This window comes from Momordica charantia (genome assembly GCF_013281855.1).
Source record: "Momordica charantia cultivar OHB3-1 chromosome 5 unlocalized genomic scaffold, Mcharantia_2.0 BLBB01000005.1, whole genome shotgun sequence".
Classification (NCBI taxonomy): domain Eukaryota; kingdom Viridiplantae; phylum Streptophyta; class Magnoliopsida; order Cucurbitales; family Cucurbitaceae; genus Momordica; species Momordica charantia.
Genome location: NW_028275163.1, coordinates 21952843 through 21976357, shown reverse-complemented (window position 1 = coordinate 21976357; position 23515 = coordinate 21952843). Strand labels below are relative to the sequence as shown.

Below are 23515 nucleotides of genomic sequence, written 5' to 3'. Positions count from 1 at the left end.
GGTTTATTATGTTTTTTAAATTTCAATTTTAATGATGATAGATTTTTAATATATTCAACATTATAAAAAAAAAACTAAATCGATCTACTCAACATAAAATTAAATTTTGCAACTAGTATATTTTCAATTCTAATTTTGTGTTTATCAAATCATGAACTTTTTAAAATGTTCATTGGATGAATGATATTTTAAATACAAATTAAAAATTCTACGAACCTATTATACTTCAATTTGAAAGTTTATAAATATGTTAGGCACTCTTCAAAATGACATTCTTTAAAATTGAAATACTTATAAGATACCTATTGAATACTTTTTTAAATTTAAAGATCTATAAAACATAATCTTCAAAACTAAATTTCTAATTCAAATGTAAATATTTGGATTGTTAAACTTATATATTTTGTAGTGTTTTCATTTTCCTTTTTTTTTTTTAAACATTACTTTATTTTAAGTACCATGTGGGTTGAACTTAGTTTGGTTTTAGTTTATTAGCTACTTCGCGGGCAATTATGTAATTTGCTGTTTTTTTATTTATTTTAATTATGTAATTTACTTGGGATTATGGGAGGAATTATGATTTGAAATATAAAACCGACTAATTAAAACAAATACCAAACAAAAAAAAGAGAAAATATTAATGATGTCATTAAAAGGGGTAATATATATTTTAAAAAAATAGAAGGCACGGTGGAAATTCCCCAATAGCAGTCGTCTTCCTCACTCTTCCGTGAGGCCTTTTTGGGGAAAGAAATCGGAAGTAGGAAACATCGGTGGAGGGTAGATGCGCCAGACGCAGCAGCCAGCGCAGGGCCAGACTGCGACGGTGAGCCCTAACACTGCTGCGCCTCACTCCGGCGGCTCTGCAGAGGAGGCGCCGCCGAAGCAGGTGGCACTCGCCATGGATAGACTCGGCCACGCCGCCCGTCTCATCGCCGACATCAGGCTCGGCGCCGATCGCCTTCTCGAAGCCCTATGCGTCACCGCGCACCCTCACCAGAGCACCAAGCCTCTCCACTTGTTTCAGAAAGAAGACGATTCGATGCGCCAACACCTCCGAGACCTTCGCGCAGTTGGTATTTAGCATCTGTTCCTTTTTAGGGTTACGTTTACAGTTTCAATGTGCTTAGGGTAAAATCGCGTCATTAGCGAGATTTTTAGATTCAAACTACCTCTGTTAGGGATTTAATTTTTTAATATTTTGCTTCTAATTTGCTAGGAAAGCAGCTCGAAGAGTCTGGTGTTCTCAGTGAATCTCTTCTTTCACGAAGTAATTCTTGGGGTCTACATATGCCTTTAGTGTGTCCTGACGGTGCAGTGGTTGCTTATGCTTGGAAACGTCAACTGGCTGGTCAGGCGGGTGCATCTGCAGTTGACCGGACGAGGTAGGTTTAGACATTTTGCATATTTGTATCCTGGAAATTAGCTTCTACAGGGCATGATTCGGAAAACCTACTAGAATTTGCAAGTTCATGTGATGTTTCTTCATAGTACTTGAAGCATAGCGTGGTATATTTGTATAGGCTGATAAATTAGAGTTTATAAGTTATTTTGTAAAGAAATAGTTGAAAAACTGAGCTTCCGGACTCTGCTTGATGATGCTAATAACTTTTGATTCATTTTAGGGAAGTACAAGCTTGTAATAGACTGCATAGTGTGTTACGGCAACTTGACTTTGTGCAGTGATATATTAGGAAATACAAATAATTCGATCAAGTATCTTACAAATGATAATTGAACGGTCAACAATAAGAACCGGAGCTGTAAGAGGAGTAGATACCTTATGGAAATGATATTTCATTGTTGACTAGTCACCGTTAGGCTGTGTGTTGAACAATATAGAATATTTCTACTTTTTATGATTATGCTCGCTTTGTAACCATAAAGTAAAGGCCCCTGGTTTTAGTGAAGTGTTCATGGAGTCACATTGGTTCTGTATCTACACAGGGTTTTAATTAACAAATTTTCTAACACAGAGAGCTGAAGTTTGCTGAAGTTTATTAATGATTGACTAATCAAAATATTTGTGCCTCTATTATGCTGTAGGACAGTTTCAGTTACTATTGATAGTTGCGCCTTTTGAATTATGACCTAGTTGCCTCCTTATACATGATAGACCAGATTTGTAAATTTTAATCACACTTACATAAGTTCAGCTAAATGTTGTACTGACGCTTTAATATGTTAATAGGTTAGCTCTTAAGGCCTTCACTGACCAGAAAAGACGGTTCTTCCCTCATCTTGATGATGAAAGCAGGTTGAATCTTGAGCCTGCTCTGAAGAAGCCTTGTTTTTCTCACGGAGTGACAGAGATTAAACAAGACGAGCTTAATGAACCTAGAACACTTTCAGATATTCTAACATGTATGGAAAAGGAAGTGCCAGATCTTAAGATTTTCACTTACGAGCGATTAGACTGGTTGAAACAAGCTCCAGCACTTTCCTCACAAGCAAATGATAATTCGATCGGAGCACTAAAAGAACATAACTATCATAGTCCTAGGATGGGCCCTGGATCACTTGCTGCCAGTTCCAAAGATAAAGTTTCTGTGATTGAGTTGATTATTCCTTCTGTCTTTAGGGCCGTAGTATCACTGCATCCAGTTGGTTCCGTAGAACCAGATGCTGTAGCTTTCTTTGCTCCTGATGAGGTACTCTATTTTGTACATAAATATTTATTGTCAATTTTGTTTAAACAGGATGATTCTTTAATTGAGTTTTGTTATTGCCTGACAATGCTATGCGAGTTTCTTTTTTTCTGATGAAGTAGTTTACCCCTGCCAGTAGAAAAGTGAGACTCTTTTTATTTTTATTTTTTTGCAAAGGTGCAAAGTAAGATTCGCCATAGGTACTAATGTAAGGTCTAGGTATCTGCAACCAGTTGATTTATGAAATATTGGTAATTGGCATGGATCTATAATATTTAATACTCTACCATAATTTGTAATAACCTTTGCAATGTTCTATTTACAGCCATTGATTTTTAGCCGAATAGAGAGTCAGAAATGGTTTTCATAAGATGCAATTCGGCTTTCTAAGTTTACTTTTTAAAAACTATTATCCCCACCCCCCCCCCCCCCCCCCCCCCCCCCCCCCCCCCCCCCGCTTTGTCTTCTATCGTAAGGCCTTAAGTTGGTTATTAGTGCAGTTTATTTAGAGCGTCTTCTTTTTTGTGTTGCAACAGAGAGGCAGCTATGTGCATGCCAGGGGTTTTTCAGTTCATCATTTGTTTAGACACGTGACGGTATGTATCTCTTTATTCATTATGTTTACTTTCGTTCAGGATTCTAGTGCTCTCCCTCTCAGAGATGACAAGTTCTTTTTCATCTTAATGCAGGAGCATGCTGCCACTGTGCTGCAGTATTTTCTTGGAATTCAAGAAAAAGCAGCTCTATATCCTCTATTGGTAACATCATCCATTCACATTTGTGGACATGCCTTATTCTTTCTCCATTCCATTTAAAATACTCGTCAATTTAATGTGGTATTTTTTTGTAGCTTTGGATCTGCAGCTACCAAAATTTATTTTCAAAAGCTTGTAGGTGCGTGTTGGGATTTTCAATGCTTCTGTATTTGGTTCTGTTTGGATTTGACATTTTAACGTAATGTTTGTCTTGCAGTAAATGCGGACGGCTACTTTCTGTTAATAAACAATCAGATTTATTGTTACCTCCTGCCATTCGCCCTTACAAGCAGTTTTGTACATCAAGAGTCTTATCAGCTGTGCCCATATCCTCACTGAAAGACCAGAGGTCTGATCCTGTTCAAGCTTTTCACATCGGTTGCTTCTCAGAAGAACTATAGTCACACCTAGCTGTACAGGTACAGCTGGAACTGCAAATTATCAAATTCATAATGAAAACTGCTTCTCATTTTAAAAGACTTTAATTGATTGTAGATTTATTTTTCTGGTAATAGTGTGCACTAATTTCTTATAATTGATAATTGCCAGCATTGAAGTCTGCTAAGCTCACTTTTTCATAGCTCATACTACGACTTTGAGTCTGTGTTTAGCTGTAATTAAATAGTTGGACATTGCTACGGGAACTTTTTTTTCGTGCCTTTACTTTTTAGTCCTAACTCTCCAGTTGTCCCAGTCTCTTCTATCACAATCTTCCATAACTTTGTTCTGATCCTTGCTTTTTACGTGTCTTCTTCCTACTGATCCCTATTTTCTGAACTTTCACTCATCACTTCATTATTTGTGATGATTGTAATACTTGGTTTCAGGACCGTGTGGACTGTGATTCAAATGCTGTACAATATCTGGATTCTTTATTGATAATATGCTCACAATCAGAAGAGGATGCAGCCCGCTTGCTATCTTGTGGTGCTGCTTTTGGTGATTCACTAGCTTGTGCATTATATTTCCTTCCAGGTGATATATGCTAGGGAAAAATCTTATTTGTAATTGTTGCCCACCGCGTTTCAAGTACATGATGGGGTGTGATGTTCAGATTATTCATTGGAATCCATGGTGATGTCAAAAGAACCGTTGATTTTCTGTTGGCTCAAGTAGCTTGCCGTATGTCAAGGCAAGCAAAGGTCACTCACTACTTTGCTTCGATGTAAGCAATTGCTAGTTCCTTCTCAATCTGGTCAAAAGATGCTGAGATACATTTGTATCTGATCCCTTCATATTGACGTTAGAATGTTAGCCTTATATTAGTATTTATTTAGAAGTTTGGCTATGGGGGCAATCCATTTAATGTAGTGTTCCATGAAGAATAACGCAATTACTTCTTTAAATTAATATTGTCTATTACTGTAGTAATTGCAGCTCTTCCACGTAACTTTTCTGTCAATGTATTCTTATTATTTCAGTTAGCTAGAAAGTTGGGAAAAACAAATCTCTATTCATGTGCGGGACCGTTTGTGTTTGGTGGGAAGGTTGGAGCTTCTTGTTAAAAGTTTCCAACTTCACTGTCATTTCAACTTGCAACAGGTAAACCTCTCTTACAATAAGCTTATATTTTATTGGATTGGATTTTCTTTTTCTTTTTATTATTTGCATATCAATTATAGTTTATTTATTTATTCTATTGAAATTGCATATGTTGTGAAGATGAGATTAATCATCAAGTTAGGATGCAATTAGTTATGTTCTCGTTTCATGTTTCTCATTTTCAAATTTATTAAGAAATCTAAGCTTTTGACAACTATTTATGTTTCTTATTTTTCATTTTCTTTTAGAAACATTTTAATTTGTATAGAAATTTTGAAAACAACCAAAATAAGTTTTTTTTTGTTTGTTTCTGTTTTCAATGTATTCCAAAACATAAATAAAAATATTGTTTTATCATTCTTGAATTTATGAGAGTTAGTTTTTTTCTTTATTAAAATTGAAATTGAAGAAACAGAAACAATGGAAATACCTATACTTTCTATCATTAGGCTCTAAAATACCTCTACTTTCTGTCATTGCACCTGAAGAGATTGTTTATTTGGTCTCTAAAATTTTGAAATATACATTAGTTTGAAAAATGGTTCTAAATAGTCTTTGAAGTGATTTGACTGTCAGTTAACTAATGAAAATGGATTATATTTTGCTAACTTGGTAAATATATTTATTTAATATTATTTATGGATGATTGGACTGTAAGCTCATCTTCTCCTCCTATCTTCTTTTTCCTCTCGCCCCAGTGAACTCGTCACCTCCTCTCTTGTTGTTAGCCATCGTTGTTGTGACCTTTTGTCTCGTAGTTGCTACTGTACTTTGCTGTTTCTGTCCCTACTTTTAACTCTGATTAAAACGTATATTATCTACTAAAAGATTTACATTTTGGGTTGAGCTCAAATAAATAGAAAAAGAAAACGTTTTATTGTTAATTTTTTTTATTTGAAACATATTGTCTAAGAGATTCATAATAATTCTGACTTACGTGTACTAAACATTTCAACAACAATTATATTGATATACTTACACTCCCTTCTTGAATATTGTAGGTAAATTACAACTCCCTAAAAAAAGAAAAGGTTATTACCACAAGTGAATTATCTTGCAACACAAGAAGAATTACCTTCATGTCGTAAAGAACTATGACTAAGCACTCATCAGTGCTCTATACTCTTTAAGACAAATGTCATCCTAGGAGATTCGTGACAAAAGGAGCATCGTTTTTAAGAAGAAAAGTGTCTGTCCTATATAAATTTTAGGAGATTTGTGATAAAAGAAGCATCGTTTTTAAGAGGAAGATAATTAGTGAACGAGTCACTATACGATCTTGATTGCCTTTGTGAGAATTGGTTTGAGTGAGAGAGCAATGATGCCCACACCTTTTTCCATGGCTATAAAGGCTACCCCTATCAATAGGGGATATCATTGAATGAATGGGAAATATCTCATGTCTACCATTATTTAAAAAAAGGAAAAGAAAAAAAAAAGTCTCATGACAGGGCCAATAGAATTCTTACACGAATTCACTATAAAAACAGCTACGGGTCATAATTGATAGTCGTTATTCAATCCTATCTCATGGTGTGTGTTGTTTCGTCTAATTTAAAATTTATCATACTTTTAGACCAATGAAGTTATTTAACCGTGGTAGTTCAACTCACAAAGTTTAGATTTTGCTAGGAAAAAAATATACTTTTTGCCTCCTATGCTTTCATTAAAGTAATAATATAATCTTCTATAGTTTAGAATTTGTAATATTTTGTCATGGAAAATATTGTTAAGATTTAATAGGATTTTTTGTATACGTAGATTGATAAATTAATGAGGTCAGATGTGTTTATAAACTACAAAGATTAAATAGTTCATAGTAAAAATCTACACTTAATTTTGATGAGATTTTTCGCAACAATGATTAAATTGTTACAAGTTTTAAATTGTAATGACTGAATTATTATACATTGAAGTTGAGAGACTAAGTTATTACCAATTTGAAAGTTGTGCTAAATTTTTACAAATTAAAATTCTAGGACTAAATCATTATGCCAATAAAATTACATGTACCAACAGTGTATCTTAGCCTTTAATCTTTTATTCAAAATTTGAAAATACTTTTGTTTCTTTTTGTGCCCTTGTGAATAATTCATGGATAAGAAATTTTGTGGAAATGTTTTGAATTTCTTGAAGAAACCAAAATTTGTATTATGGTCATGGTTTCTTTGACAACGACTAGTTTATGTAAAGGATTTATTTTGATTTCAAATTTTAATAATTTTGTATGGAAAAAGTTTAAATATAGTTTTGGTGCTATATTTTTACTCTTTTTTTTTCAATCTTTAATATCTTAATATTTTAAATTATTTATAATGAAAGTTTTATGGCAAGGTTTAAATGAGGAGCATCGTGAAATTTGAAGAACTAAACTTAAAATTTTAAAAATAAAGGAACAAAAGGAAAGATAAACTAAAGATAAGGGATCAAAATCCAAAGTCTAAACCATCATTAAATATTCAAATTTGGTCCCTCCCATAAAATTGATAATTTAGATATAGTACATGGATCATTGATAGTGTTGCATCATGATTTCAATGGTTTGAAATAAGATTTTTATGACTAGAATTAATTATTGTGTATATTTTCGTTGATTTTTTTGTGATACTATAGAAATGTCAAATCACCCCTCATGTGAATTCACGGATATATGGATGGAAATATCAGCATATCAATGAAAATTTAAAAAGTTGAAAGACTAAAATTTAAAGTTTAAAAACTAAGAAACCAAAAGGGAAGAGTAAACAAAAGGTTACAAACCAAAAACAAAATTCTCAATTGATTTCTCAATTGAGTGGCTGCAAGCAATCAATTTGTCCATCTCCCTACCACAAATATTCTTTGAACCATTTTTTCCTCTCTTTCCTCTTCCTCTTTTACCCTCCTTTTGTAACTCCTCAAATCCAACAAACAAAAAGAGGCGCGGATTCATCCTTAATCTCAAGATGCAAGAAGAGCAAACAAGAGGGCATTTTGCAAATCTGTTTCACAAGGAATTTACAAGCACAAAATAACAAAAAAAAAAAATATATACGAAGTAACTATTTAGTTTCAAGAACCATTGATATCTATCTACATCGACATTATCCGAAAAACCGTAATCCTACACTTGAGATTTCTCTGGCATCAGAAATCTTTCAAATCAATCCCATAGCAGAAGCAGAAAGAAATCGAAACATATATGACAATGTATCGAAACAGAAGCAACGCGCAACCAGCTATCCACCTACTAGAGAAAAAGCACGAGGCAAAGAGAAGCATGGAGGTACCTAGTTCAACGACCATCAGCCGAAGTGAACGAGTCTGCAAACCCTGTTGGCCTTGCTGGTATGCTGCCCTTGCTGTCTTGCAGATCGACGTAACTGAAATCGCTCCCTTCGGATTCTTGCCATCCCTTCACCATTTGGTTAAGGGGTAGGCTATAGTCGATTCCAGAATACTCCTCCGTGTCATCTTTAAATGGCTTCCATTGCTCGACGAGCGGAGCCAGTACATTTACAGCATGACCCATGTCGGGTCGCTGGCTAGGCTCCCTTGCAGTGCAGTGTCCAGCTAACTCAGCCATAATGCATATGCTTTCAAATATATCTTCTTTGCAACCTAAGGATGGATCCACAGCAGCCATCAGCTTCTCCTCGTTCGATTTTATATGCCAGAACCACGCAGCTAAATATTGACTTTCCTCGGGTCTGTCCTCATCGAGAGCCATTAGTCCAGTCAAAAGCTCCATTAACACAACCCCGAAACTAAAGACATCAGCTTTGGTAGTAATTTTACCTGTCACTGTATCAATGAAACCATGAAAGTAGTAATTAGAGAGGAAACTGCCATAACAATGAGAAAATGAGTAACTTCAGGATCTTTACTAACAAATTCTTTATCTTGCAGTCTACAATTAAAATCCTGACCAAAATTTACCACAAATTGATTTTTGAGAAGTTGAGAAGAAAAATTCCAGTCTCAACAGCCACATTCATGAGTGCAAAGGTGAGATGCATTAACTAGTTAATAATTTGATTCAGTAAAGCACCATATGAACTCTGGAGGGAAATAATAGTGTAAATTTGAATGAGAAGCAATTTATAATAGCACTGAATTAAGTGATTTATTTCACTATGTTCAACTTGATTCCGATTTTAGATATAATCAGTAGAAGATTAAAAGCTTACCGGCATATTCTGGAGCCAAGTAACCAAATGTTCCTGCAAGCTTGGTTACTACAGATCTTTCACCATCAGGTGCTAGTTTAACCAATCCGAAATCAGAAACTTTTGCTCTAAAATCGTCACCGAGTAAGATATTTGAAGATTTGAGATCCCGGTGGATGAAGCTCTGATGGGCTAAACCATGAAGATACTCCATCCCTCTAGCAACATCCAAGGCAATGTTTAACCTCCTCTTCCAAGAAAGAGGCTCAAGCTTGGAGCTTTTCCAATGAAAAAGATGCTTGCTTAGAGCCCCTTGAGGCATAAACTCATATACGAGAAGTCTCTCGTTTCCTGCAACCGAATATCCCAACAGCGATACCAAATGACGGTGCCGTACCTTCGAAAGAACTGCAATTTCTGATTGGAATTCATCCAATGCTTTGCTGCTAATTACACCTGACTCCATTCTTTTGACTGCTATTTTTGTTCCATCATCCAATTCTCCCCTATAAACTACTCCAAACCCACCACGACCAAGCTCATTCTCTGAAGAAAAATTATTCGTCACATTTCGTAGGACTTGTACAGATATTACCAGATTTCCAGCTTCAATAACATGGGAATCGCCAAGTCCACTGCTGTTTCTGCTTGCAGAACCACTTCCCGTGGCAGTAGAATTACTCATATTTGCATTATTCGCAACAACGATCTTAACCAAATTGTCGGGATCAGATGGATCTCTTGGGTGAATAACCAGAGAACTAGGAGCCTGGGAACTGCGTCTCCTCTTCCTACATAAATATATAGACACAGGAATGACCAGAAAAGCAACAACTACCACACTTACAACAGGAACTACGGTAGAAACAATTATAGATGCCTTGGAACGATTAGATCTTTGTCCTATACCGTCATCTCCAGAATTAAAACCCGGTTCTGTCATCGGAGAAGACTGGCTATCGGGAGACTGGCTATTGGGAGGTGATAGGCCTCCTTTTCCTGACGATGGGGTAGCCGGAGATTGCTTACCATCTAACAAAGGGTTCCCACCCGTAACTAGTTTCACAGTGGCACCGAATCGAGGCACAGGAGGGGAGATGTTATTCCCACTCAAATCCAACAAAGTAAGAGACTTCAAAGCAGTCCAGTTTGAGGGAATCTGACCACTCAAATTGTTGTTCTGAAGTCGAATCTCGACAAGTGAATCCAAGTTTGCAAGTGAAGGACTCAACGTCCCGTTCAGATTGAACTTCGGTAAGTTAATGACCGAGACTCCCCCGGATTTGCAGTTCAATCCCAGCCATGGTGCTTGACATGGATCATTCCCAGTCCAAGCAGAGACAAGCCTTGAAGGGTAGTCCAAGGCAGCGAGAAACTCTATCAGCGCCATGACTTGAGGGGCACAAGCAACCCCTTCCTCGGCCCGACAGAACTGATTTGAAGAATAGCTCAATTTCAATGCTTTGAATTTTGGGATTGGACCCATGAAATTGTTATTGTTCAAATCCAAATGGTTAAAATTCATATCACTTAAGCCCTTGGGAATCAACCCAACAAATTCATTACCATTCAGATTCAGATCCTGCAGAAGACTCAAGTTCCCAATATTTTCAGGAATAGGTCCTGTGAAGTGATTCCCATGAAGCCACAGACTGCTCAACGAGGTCATACTCGTCACCACATCAATTGAGCCACTCAATCCATCCCCAACTTGATTATTCAGCCAAAGCATCTGCAAAATCATCCCGCTAAAGCTCGCCGGAATTCCCCCGGTGAGTCTATTGTTGGAGAGTTTCAGAACAGTTAACGAGGACATAGACCCCAGAAATTCCGGAATCGGACCGACCAGATTACAACTCATACAAGTAAGATTGGTCAGCTGAGCTGAATTGCTCAACGCCTTTGGGATCATCCACCCGGAACTCCCATTGAAATCATTCCCATCAAGAGCCAACACTTCTAAACTATCAAGGCCGGTGAAGAAATCAGCGGGAATGGAAGTGAAATTGTTGTTGTCGAGAAACGCGTACTGGAGATTCTTGAGGCCGGCGAACGAGGGCAGGGGACCGGAGAATGCGTTCTTCTGGAGGCCGAGGTTGGAGAGCATAGAGAGCCGATTGAAATTCTGCGGCAAAGGACCCTTCAGCCCCATCCCCTGGACCTGAATCTGCGAAACCCTCGAACCATCGCAGAAAACAGAGGGCCATTTGTGGCCACATGGGTCGTTATCATTAACCGGCCATTTCAAGAGCTGTGGATTCTCCAACCCTTTTCTGAACTCGTTGAGAACCGCAAGATCATCAGGGTCGGTGGCGCCGAAACCCACAGAAATCAAAGCAAGGAGGATTGCTAAAACGAGCTCTGTTCTGAAATCTTCCATGGCAGATCTTCGAAGCAGCAGCAGCAAGCCCTGAGAATGACCATTACTCACAATACCCACATGAAATCTCGCACTGAGAAGCAGTGAGAAAATCACGGAACTGGGATCGCTAAGAAAGAGGAAGAAGAAGTGTCTGAACCAAGTGAAAAAGAAAACCACAGAGACACACACACGTTGAATTTGAACAGTTCCACAAAGAAGGAACAGCGAAATCGGGGTGTCCCTATAAGGGAATAACGGTGGAAAATTGAAGGTGGCAGAGGAGGAAGTTCAGAGCGAGAAAGGCGGATCCGTAACGACAAAAACTTTGGAAATACAAGATGGGAAATGGAATGTGGGAAATTCGGATCGGAAACTGGAGAAAAACAAAAGGGGTTACCCAAAAAAAAGGGGAAAACGGACAGAATCAGAGAGAGAAATTATTGGAGAGTGTGTGGAGCCTGTGAAGGAATTTATTAACTCTGCTTCTCAAAACTGCGCTTCTCTTCTTTTCTTCTTCTCTTTTCTTCCACTTTCATGGCATTCTTAGAAACCCCCAGGGCATTTTTGTCTTTTCCTTATTTGGCGGCAATCCGGCGTCATCCAAGCAAATAACGGAGATACCGGAAATAAATTTTTGGACGGAAAGTTAAAACGTGTCCATTTAAAATTTTCCATCATTACATTTTTTTACCTTTTGAAATTAATTGATATATATATATATATATTTTTTTTTAATAACTTTAACCTTGCTCGCCTCTCTTGTCATCGTTCCTATTGTCACCACCAAAAAAAACAAAAAAAACAAAAAAAACAAAAAACAAGAAGTCATTTTCCCTTTATTCCTTCCTCACAGATAATTAGTATGATTATTACCCCATTTGATTATTTATTCCCTCTAATAAATTATTTTAAGTAATTTATAATTTCTTAACCAATAATTAGTATCTACCTCTATCAAAAGGTCAAAGTTCAAATAAAGTCATGCATTGGTTAGGGAATAGGATGATCATGAGTATAGAATTATAATTATCTCCACTGGTGCGAGATCTTTTGAGTGAAACAAAAAAGAAAATCGTGAGAGTTATGCAAAAAACAGATAATATCATACAATTGTGGAGATACTTTGAGTACTAGGGTACCACTGTCCTTAACAAGACCATCTAATTTTGGTATGGTAATAAATATATACGTTTTGACCACTTGAACTATAGTAAATTGATAGTCTATGACTTTTTGTGCCGTTTGATAACTGTTTTGCTTTTAATTTTGTTTTTTAAAAATTGTGCTTGTTTTTATACAATTTGAGTGGTAAGTTTTTCAACTATTTCGAAAACATTATTCTAATTTTTAGTCAAATTTTAAAAACAAAAATTACTTTTTGAAAATTTTTTTTCCTCGAAATTTAGTTTAGATTCTGAAAATATAAAAACTACATGAAAAAATAAACTAACACATGGGTGAAAGAAATGTTTATAAATATAATTTTTAAAAACAAAACGTCAATAAAGTAGTTATCAGATCGATGTTAAATTTTATTTCCATTACAGTCGAATAAAACATCAATTCGTCAATTTAGGAGAAGTTTTTTAATTTCCACCCTATTAGACTTTTTTAGCGTACAGAAATGAGAAAATCTCGAACGATCCAAATATATATATATATATATATATATATATATATAAGATTAAAGATTATGAAAATATAACTTAAAAACTTTTTGTTTTTAAATTTTACATTACAAAATTCGAGTATTCGTTTAATTTCAATTCTAAGCAATTAAATGATTACACATCATGAAGAGACATGTGTATAATAATAATTGTAGAAAGGGGATCGAGTGATTAATTACATTAGAAAAAGGTGGCCTTTTAATAATTATTTGGGAGTTTTGGATTTGATATTGTTATTTAGTGCCTAAGTCATTTTCAAATCCTAGAAAAGGCAAAATTTAATTTCATGTCTGTGTGAAACAAATTGTTTGTTATATACATTCAAAATAATAAAACAAATTTGAAAGTCTATTTTCAATTTCCTTTTATTATTTACTTTTATGTCCATATTCATATACTTTCGACTTATAAATTGCTAAAACATGTATAACTTAACGATAATTGACATATATCTTCAACCATGATGTTTTAAGTTCAATCTCCAACCTCTACGTTTGTACGGAAAAAAACTTATAAATGGGGATTGAAAAGGAATTCACACCATCATAGTAAATAAATTTAATTTTGATTAAAATTTTTATACCTCCCAATTAATGAAATATTGATCAAGTGTGAATGAACTGTTTACATTAAATTTCTTTAAAACGTCAATTATTCTAACTGGATTTTTTTTCTTGACAATCCATTGTGTGTTTCTTTTTGGGTCTAATATAATGGTAATTAATACAACTAAAAAATAAGATAGTAAATATAAATTAAAAAAAATTAAAAAAGTTATTACTAGTAACTTAACGAAAGTAAATGGGAATTCGAATATAGTTCAAATGTATAAGATATTTATTACCATTTTTAAGATGGATAGTTTAATAATCTATCTCTACAGTAAAAAAAATTGAAAAATACACTATATTCAGACAAATTTATAATATTTATTAATCTCTTGAATAGTTGATTCCAACGAGTAAATATTAAAAATGATAAAAATAAATTCTATATATTCCATAAATTCCACTAGTAAAAAAGGGGAGAACGAAAAAAAATAAAAATAAAAAAGCATCTAAGAAAATGTTATACTTTTTACAATCTCCAAAAGGAAAAATTGTTCGTATCTTCTTTTCATGAGAGACCAATGTACTTTTTCCTTTTTAGAATTTCCAGGAGGAGGACTCCGTAGAATTGACCGCACCCGATAATTACCCCAACAAATGAAAATGATGGTGCACTCGGGGGCAATTCCGTCAATACACATGCCGTGACGGACGACGTGACTACGAGTTAGGAGAAAATCACGGCGACCGGTCCACGTCACTCACGCCCGATGGCCGTCGGCCTTTTTTCTTACGTTTTGACCCCCAATTTCTTTTGTTATTATTTACACGTGAACCCCTATATTTTGTTTTATTTAAATATCATGGCCTACCCACCCCCCATATCATTTCCTTATCCCTCAGTTATTATTTTTACTATTCTGAAAGGACTTCTCTTTGAATTGTTTGTGGCCACATGGAATTTTCTCACATAGTTCTTCGATTATTTGCTTATAAAATTATATCTTATTTTACCAAAATATAATAAAAATAAATAAAAGGCATTGGAGGAATATGAAATTTAAATTATTCATGCATTCTAATTAGCAATTTAATTAAAATTTAAAATTTTTAAAATGTCTATTTTAACCTCAAAGTTTTAATTCAAAATATGTTGGGGTAGAGATCAAAATTCTGATGTTAACTAATTGTGTGCTCAAGTTGGCAGAGATCAAAACTAGATTTAAACTTATATGTTTTGATAATTTCGTCGTCCTGTTTTAATTTTTAATTATAATAATATTTATTATTAATGAGGAATATTAAATGTAATAGAAAATAAGTATAGAGCTGATGTGAATTGAGGTGTAGGTGTAGTAGATCTATTCCAAAAACTAATAATAATTATTGTTTTGACAAATTTGATCTCTTAAAATTGGTAAACGCGAGATTTCAAAAATAAAATAGAATAAAATTGGTAAACGTAAGGAAAAAGAGGAATTCTCAAGACAGAGCACAGAGGCATGTCACGGGCTATTTTATGGAAGTAGAGTAGAGAACTCCATTTGTCAACTCTATCATGGATTTAAAAAAAAATAAAAAAAATTCAAACGTGGTTTTAGACTTTTTTTAGTATTTTGAATCATTTTTGTAATCTCTCAAATTTTAAAAGTTTTGATTCGACAGGTTTATAACTAGATCAAGCAAGAAATTCAAAAATCTAATAAATAATAACCAACATTTAACCAATGACTGACATAAAACCAATCACAAAAATACAAAGAATCCAAGAAAATTATCTAGATTCTGATGCCATGTTAAATTTTGGAGGTTTTCAGGGTGGGGTGAAGATAGAAAGAATTACAAAATATAATTTCATATTGAATTTCTTGCTATCTCGATATAAATATATCATCTTATTTATAATAGGATAATTCATAATAATAATAAAACATCTAAATCGAAATAATATCTAAAATTAAAGGCTAAATCCCAAATCATATCAAATTGATTCTTAAATCATATCAAATCAATTCCTAAATTATATCAACCTCGTATCAATATCATTTTTGTTTTAGGCTTTTAATATTTATATATATATATTATATATTTTGGAGTGATCCAATATGAACATAATTTATTCATTCCTTTGTGGTTAGAGGTTTGATTTCCATCTCTACATTGACGTCCTAAGATTAGGGGACTAAATTAAAATTGAGTAAAATTTAAAGATTAAAATTACATCTATACAAATCAAATAAAAATAAAATCTTTATCAAACGAAAGGACCTTAAACTTGCTTATTTCCACATTTTTACTTAGATTGATATTTGTTGGACTCTTCCATTACCATATCATTTACTGAATATTTCTAACATTATCTTTCCATCTTTGAGACCATATGCTAACTTTTTGAAAATTTGATATCTTTTTTATTACAACAATCTGATAACTAACTTACCAGTTGAATTATGTTCAGATTGACTTCAAATTTTTAAAATGTAAATTTTCGAGTATTTTTTAGGACTAATTTTTTTTTAGTTAAATTAAGATATTTTACCATGTATATTTTTGAAATATCAAGATTTCCATTTTAATATCATATAAAAATTCTTTAAATTGGTACCTCGATGAGACAATTATTATTACTACTATTCTAATTAAAGTTGGATGGTTCAAACCGTCACTCCTACAATTGTTGAACTTAATTCCTCGAATTTAAAGTAAACAACGTATTTCTTATTACTTCAATATCAATATTCATGGATTTCATCTTAAAACCAATTGATAATGAGAAGAGTAGTTCATGCATATTATTATATACCTTTGTTAGTTCCGTTATCTTTTCAACGTGGACCCTTAACCTTTTAATAATTTAATTTTTAATTCTACTATTCTAAGAAAATTTCAAAATATTACAACAAACCCTATTGTTAACCCCTATCCACAAAGGGACATATTTTTACTTTCTAAAGAACATGGTTATTTACTTTACACCAAGTTTTTAGCCAAATCATGATATGAAAATAAAAGACCCCTACTATCATCTACCCAATAGATTCTTCACTATCCCCTCCTCAAGTGGACATGAGTTTTAAACTTATTCCTTATTCTCTTATCCTACCTCTCACTTCAATTCATTTTTCTCTAACACATGGGAGAGAGAAATGTTAGACTTATTGTATAAAACAAATAAATATTATAGACTTCGTCATGAACATATAGTTCAATTGGTCAAAAGTCATCACTTGACACGACCCGTCCCAAAACATCTACTAGTTCAAGAACAGACCGCGCCGACTATAGACCCATGAATGTGTCTGAGAATTTAGAAAATAACTCTGGTTGTTTGAGATTTTGGAGATGCATAAAATCTGGAGAAATGTTTTGTGATTTAGAAAAATGTGTGAAGTTTAAGAAATTGTTGATTTAGAATGAAAGAAGTTTGGTTGAATATGAGAATTTATTAATACTATATGATTCCAGAGGAATGTTTGAAGTTTCTTAAAATGATGTTAGAAAGAAGGATTTTAGAAACGTTTTGGGAATAATTGTATTTGATAAGAATTATAAATGTTTTTATGTTTTTAGATGATTGTTAGAAGTTTTTAGAAAGAAAGATTTGAGAAAGTTAGAAATAAATATTTTAGAAGTGATGTTAAAAGTTAGTTTAAAAGTCTAGAAGATTTCCGACTATAGATTCTACACTTAGTGGGGTCCATGGTCGACGAGATCTGTTTTTGAACTAGTAGGTGTTCTGGGACGGGTCGTGTCATCACTTCTTTAGAGTTGAATGTTCAAATTCCCTACCCATTTGTAGAATTAAAAAAAATCATATAGGATCGATCTTTTTAATACTATATTAATAAACCACTGAAAATATAATAGTAAAGATTCAAACTTTCTAGATAAAAAAATAAAATTAATAAAACTTTTTTTTTATTTGGTAAGAAACCACTTTATTCATGTTAGGTAAGCTGAGGCTTATGTGAATGCTTCAATTAAGGGCATATATTGAAGATATTATTCCCAAAGGTGGATTTCATTTTGAGCTACATCTTGAAAATTAGTCAAATTTCTTTCAAGCCAAACATGTCAAATGATAGCTGCAACGGCATTAAACTTTAAAATTTGGATTTGGTATGGGCTGCAATCATATAGCAATTCCTCAATATAAACATCAATTTTTTGAGGTAAAGGAATTTTTCAGGCGAAAGTATACATGAATCTATGCAAAAGTCAAGAGAACATTTAAAAGGAATATGATCCAAAGATTCTGATTGAGCACTGCGCACCATTGAGGCTGAAGAACCAAAGAAGAGAAGAGAATCTTCTTTAGATCTTATCAGTTGTATTCATACTACAATGCATCACCGACCAAATAAAGAGTTTTAAGCTATTTCTTGGGAGAGAGATTTTCTACATGGAGTTGAAGTTGTAAGAGAAGAAAATTCTACTCGACCAGCTCAAAGTTAAAAGGATTGGTTGTTCTCCTTAGGAGAATTTTTTACCTCCATCTTCGACCTCATCTACACACGAGAAATGCTATAGTCCAAGGGCTTAATAAGCATCATAGTGTTATAAGCACCCTTGAATTGTAGGGTGCATTGAACCAATGATAAGGGTAATATATATCTCATTTAAAATTTGTGAATATATATATATATATATATATATTTTTTTTTTTTGGTTTTGAGAAAGCAAAAGGAGAATAAAATGGTGGTGCAAAGGAGGCTTTTATTTGATACGCTAAAACACAGACAAAATTTGGGGCCCAAATCTTATGCTTAGCTTTTTGTTTGTAGCGAAGCATGAGAGGAGGAAGGTGAATGAGTCCAATTTGTCAAAAGCTGGATCCTTTTGGGCCCCACTCTCTTTCTTTTCTATTTTTGCTAAAAAAAGGTTCATATGTTAATATTTTTAAGAGTAAATTTTCTTTTTTGGTCCTAAAATTTTGACAATGACTTTAACTAATATTTTATGTTTTAATTAATTGGCTAGATTACAAAAAAGAGAAAAAATCTTTGGACTTTGCCATCTATTTTCTCTAAATACCCTTTGAACATGCCTTCATTAATATTTTGAATGAAGAAGTTGACGTTGTAGGATATGTAATAACATGATAACTAATATGAAAGTTTGCTGAAAATAAAGGAAATGTGGAAGAAGCTATCGTTTTTAAAAGAGGGGATTAAAACAAAATTAGGTACACAGTAGAAAAGCAAACCTGTTACAATAAAGAAATAATACTTTTTAGGCAAAGTTGGCCGGACAATTTAGGCAAGTTTTCAAGATTCTACTACATCAACTTCCTTTCAAAATATTCATGGATTTTGATGCCAAAATTTACCTAAGATCTATGGAGCGACCTATTAGGTTAGCATGAGCTGTTCAGAACAAGCTTCTCTGAGGTACCTGCAAAAACAGGTAAGACGCTCTGACGCTCGAGTTAGTTTAGAATCTGAGCTAAAACAGATCAGCTTCGATTCTCATATATGATTGGGTGAAATGTATGTATATTTATAGTGAGCTAATGAGTAGTTTTACGTCCCACCAACCGTAGTTCACTGTTTTGGACTTAGGTGACCTACCAAGTACTGTGGCCTTACTTAATGACTGGATCGAACACCTCTAAGAGGTCGGTGTCGTGGTTTACTTCTACAGCTCAAGGGTTCCCATTCGATTTGTTAGCTAGTAGTGTTTTCTTCTGGTTGAAGACAGATCAGCCTTCGACCGCCCTCCTCCAACTATGAATGATATTTTTGAAATACTTATGAAAGTTTTTGAAATGGTAGAGATATTTTTGAAACGTTTAGTGGTATTATTTTTTGTAATTTAACCAGGTTTATTGAGTCAAAATTATTTGACTATTTGGGTTGATTTATTTGAAAATAATTTTATGTGAAATGAAAACTGGTGACGACAATGATTGTGTTCCATAATAAACAACCTAAAATTGAGGATCCATTTGATTTTGGGAAGCAATGCCAACGTGGCCATGTCGGTGCTCATAAATGCCCTGAACTGATTCTCTAATTTTCAATAAATGCCATTGCGTCTCGTTTTTCAATGCTCAAGTTAGTCAAGTCAACGACGTGACGAAATTTTATCCTTTTTCGAGTAAAAAAATAAAATATCACTTTTTTGTTAATAAATTAAAAGTTCTTTTTTAAATTTGAATTGTTGTTTCGTTTTAATTAAATCTTCAAATTTGTCAATGGTCTTATTTTTGCTTCAATCAAAATTTATAATTAAAAAGGGCACCACACTTCATATTATAATACATAGGTAAAATATAACATTTAAAGAATTTTATGTTTCAAGAAATTTTGGAAACGTATTGTATTGAGTCAAAACTTATTTTGTCCCATTATTATTGAATGCATAGATTTATTCTTAAAATTTATTTTTCGAGACAATTATATTTGGCTGGGTGAGTCCAACATAATCCCAAAATTTTAAATAAATGGTAAAATTATCCCATTAGATTTACAACATTACAAGTCTAGATATGTAGAAACTCAAGCCTATAACATTTTGACCGAAAATTATTTGTGCCATAATTGTTGAGCTACGGTTCAAGTTGACTATTGCCTTTAATTAGCAACGCATAGCTCAATTGGTTAAGACATATATCATCGATCAAAAAGTTGAAAGTTCGAATTCCTACTCACATACCCTACATGTTTAGAATTATTAGTCAAGTTTTCAATGTTTTAAAAAGATTTATGACTGATTGCGAGCATCCTTATAATTTGATGAGACAATTATTATGAGTACTCTTTTATTTGTTTAATTTACAGTTGAATTCAAGTATTTTAATGATCGATTTTGGAGAATTTTATATATTTATTTACAATATTACATTCCAAAGGAAATCAAATTACCTTCAACTATACTAGTGAGTAGTGCCTAACAATTAAATTATCAAGATATGTGAAAAAAAAATAGAATCTATAAGAGAGAACAATGATTTGGAGAAATGGAAGAGAGATAGGGAGCATGTGCATGAATGGATGGCCTTCAATGAAATAATAGGAGAAGACAAGTGAAAGAATAGAATGGGGGAATAATTCCCCTATTACCACTACTCAATGCCAACCAATGAAACAAATTGATTCCTCTCCCCCAAAAAAATCCCAATAATGTCCCAAAAAGAAAGCCTAAATTGGGTCCATCATCCCCAAAGATAAGGCTCATCCAAAAAAAAAAAACTACTTTTTAATTTTGCAAAAATATGAAAGTAAAAAAACCAATATAAACACAGAGCCCAAATAATGACATACATGATATACTTGAGAATCCAGAAGAGTAAAATCAGAATAACTAAAGGATTTAAAATGTTTTGTCATGTTTGTAAATATGATAGATATTTTAACTACGTGTCGTAGCGACATTGAAAAGAGAGAATATTGATGGTGTGTTTGAATAATCCATGGATAAGAAAAAAAGAAAAGGGAATTATGGACAAAAAAACAGAAGGGTTGAAGGCCACATATGGTTGGTTGGTTGGGCCATAAAACAAAAAATTGCCTTGCTGTTTAGGGTTTCATTGTTGGTTTGATCCACTCATATGGACAGATAGGTCTCAATCTGTCTCTATTTCCATCATCAATGTTTTTGTTCAAGGGAGAGGGGAGCCATTCCATGTGCCCTTTCTCTAACTTTCCTTACATTTCATTCTTCTTTTTTTTTCCCCCTCAAAAAAGTTTAGATTACATCTTGGTTTGGTTTCTCACGCTCGATGGGAAATCCAGACTCGTCCTATAAATAAATAAATAAATAAATCTAAACTCGAGCTCCACATTCCATGCTACACATTCTTGTCCTCCAAACACATGCTTCTCAATCCTAGGCGTCACACCACCCCTAAGTCTACCTTACAGGCTTAATAGTTCTAGGCTACCGATATCGAACCCGCACCCAAAATGCTCCATTAATAGTTTAGATCGAGTTCAATCGTTTGTGGAAAAGGACCAAATTTTTTGTATAATCATGGCATAAAGAAGTTTCCTTGAAAACTTTTTTTTTCCAAAATTGTCTCTAATAATAAAAAATGAGAACTTTTCTTCTTTCCAGGCCCATGGGCTTTTCATTAACAGCAAGGTCAGTAACAGATGGATCCACTGATTTTTTTTTTCTTGGGCAGTCATTTTCTAGTTAAATTACAAGTTTAGAAGATAGAAAAAGTTCAATAACTTATTATATTAGAGAGTTTAAGAACTAAATATTAGACATTTAAGAACTAAATCTTTAGAAGATGCATTTAGTTGGTGTGAAAACAAGATATTAAAAAAAAATTATTTATCAGGTATCAACTAAATATTTAATTCAATCTAAAATATTATTAGTTAATTTATTAATATATATGTTATAAATTTTATACAATTATTATTTTCTTTAAATATTTTAATTTTAACAAAAAATAAATTTATAACTATTTATTAAAAAAAAATAATATTTTTCAATATAATTTTACCTTTTAAAAACATAAAATTGTTCATTTTTATCTTTATAAAAAAGAACAAAACAAATAAAAATCCTTCAACTACCTTCCTTAACGAAATTTATTGGAGACATATTGCATTGATTATGATAAAACAAGGATCTTTTTAGATGCCAATTTGAGCAGACCCAACAGTTAAAAACACCTTATAACCGTACTCCTTTCTTCGAGGTCGAAATCAATCCTACATTTGTTATAGTCAGCGATCAAAATATCGAGAGACATGTCGAAATGTCGACATGTTCGATATGGATATAGGGGGAAAAAGTCGATTTTCTCCCATGTCGTAGACATGTCGACTCAAATGTCGACATGTCTTTTTTCTTTTTTTCATCTTCTTCTTTTAAGGTTATTTTATTTTCATTCTCTCCTACTATGCCACTACAGTCTATAATTAAACGTTCGCATTTTAATAATGTATAAAGTATAACTAATAAGATTTGGAATTTGCTTTATTGATAATTTATAATTCAATCTAATCCTTAGTTACACAATTGAATAATATATGTGAAATATTGACATATATAAAGATTGAAATATTCTTAGAATTTTTAAAAAATAAATATTATTATATACAAATAGTAGTGAAGCATGAAGTAGAATAGGTAACTTAATTAATACCAAAGAGATGATCTCGGAGGATCTAGCGCACTATTTTGATAACTTTGATATATAAATTACAATAGTTCTACCAAGTCATCATAGACGAAAAGTTTTGAAGGTAGTTGATCAAATGAGTAGAATATGAAATACATAAAGATCCCATTGGTAGATAATTTGGATGAATTACACAATCTCGAGGTTGAGGTGTTTGAAAATTGTGTAAATTTGATTGGAAAATTGGATTGATGATTGATTTGAAAATGTGTAAATTCAAATTTGAAAAGAGAGGTAAGGAAAAAGTAACCAGGTACGAGTTAATTAGAACTTAGAAATGTGTTTGGAAACCAAGTCGGTAATTATCTCATTTCCAAATGAATCCTATTATGAAAAATACAAGTAGACAAAAGTTTACGATTAAAGTTTACTTTACATATTCAAATAATTTCTATCCATCTTCATTAGAGGAAAAAATCTTTTTATCGACATTTACATTTTTATAAGTAAAATGGTCTATCGATTATAACTAATTAAACTACCATTCAAGTTTTATTTCCTAATTCAAAAAATTTCCATCAATTTCCACAATTTCCATTATTTTTCTCGAAATATCCATCGAGATTTGACATGTCGGTAAAATCGGGACTTCGATATTTTCATCCAAACACTGGTTATAATAAAAAAAATATTTTTTTTCAAATGGCCATGTTTTCCTAATAAATTTCAAATCTATATTTTATCAAGAAATCCACAAAAG

At 33.0% G+C, this 23515-nt stretch overlaps 2 protein-coding genes across 5 annotated transcripts; one reads left to right on the top strand and one right to left on the bottom strand.

The window, feature by feature from the left end:
- The first annotated feature begins 691 nt into the window (after nucleotides 1-691).
- On the top strand, nucleotides 692-6471 carry LOC111019372 (mediator of RNA polymerase II transcription subunit). 4 transcript variants are annotated; one of them, XR_015791043.1, is made up of 11 exons: nucleotides 692-1076; nucleotides 1220-1385; nucleotides 2192-2651; nucleotides 3185-3244; nucleotides 3338-3406; nucleotides 3499-3542; nucleotides 3621-3822; nucleotides 4231-4378; nucleotides 4458-4568; nucleotides 4825-4945; nucleotides 5947-6471. XR_015791043.1 is itself a non-coding variant. In XM_088124569.1 (8 exons), exons 1-7 carry the CDS (start codon nucleotides 785-787, stop codon nucleotides 3802-3804), a joined length of 1275 nt encoding a protein of 424 aa, XP_087980695.1. In that variant the 5' UTR covers nucleotides 692-784; the 3' UTR covers nucleotides 3805-3822; nucleotides 4231-4805. The 4 variants fall into 4 exon arrangements, 1 of the variants encoding a protein (XP_087980695.1); XR_015791041.1 differs by having other exon boundaries at nucleotides 4231-4568; XR_015791042.1 differs by lacking the exons at nucleotides 4825-4945; nucleotides 5947-6471 and having other exon boundaries at nucleotides 4458-4805.
- Nucleotides 6472-7872: 1401 nt separating this feature from the next.
- LOC111019351 (receptor protein kinase TMK1) lies at nucleotides 7873-11964 on the bottom strand. The gene is made up of 2 exons (XM_022295722.2): nucleotides 9115-11964; nucleotides 7873-8728 (listed from the first exon to the last, which is right to left on the bottom strand). Exons 1-2 carry the CDS (start codon nucleotides 11471-11473, stop codon nucleotides 8220-8222), a joined length of 2868 nt encoding a protein of 955 aa, XP_022151414.1. The 5' UTR covers nucleotides 11474-11964; the 3' UTR covers nucleotides 7873-8219.
- Between the last annotated feature and the right edge of the window lie 11551 nt (nucleotides 11965-23515).

Excerpts from the sequence above, each read along its gene's own strand:
- LOC111019372 (XM_088124569.1), top strand. The coding sequence starts at position 785 with ATGCGCCAGACGCAGCAGCCAGCGCAGGGCCAGACTGCGACGGTGAGC. Across the intron at positions 1,386-2,191 it reads TCTGCAGTTGACCGGACGAG|GTTAGCTCTTAAGGCCTTCA; the intron begins GTAGGTTTAGAC and ends ATATGTTAATAG. Across the intron at positions 2,652-3,184 it reads CTTTCTTTGCTCCTGATGAG|AGAGGCAGCTATGTGCATGC; the intron begins GTACTCTATTTT and ends GTGTTGCAACAG.
- LOC111019351 (XM_022295722.2), bottom strand. The coding sequence starts at position 11,473 with ATGGAAGATTTCAGAACAGAGCTCGTTTTAGCAATCCTCCTTGCTTTG. Across the intron at positions 8,729-9,114 it reads CTTGGCTCCAGAATATGCCG|TGACAGGTAAAATTACTACC; the intron begins GTAAGCTTTTAA and ends TCATTGATACAG.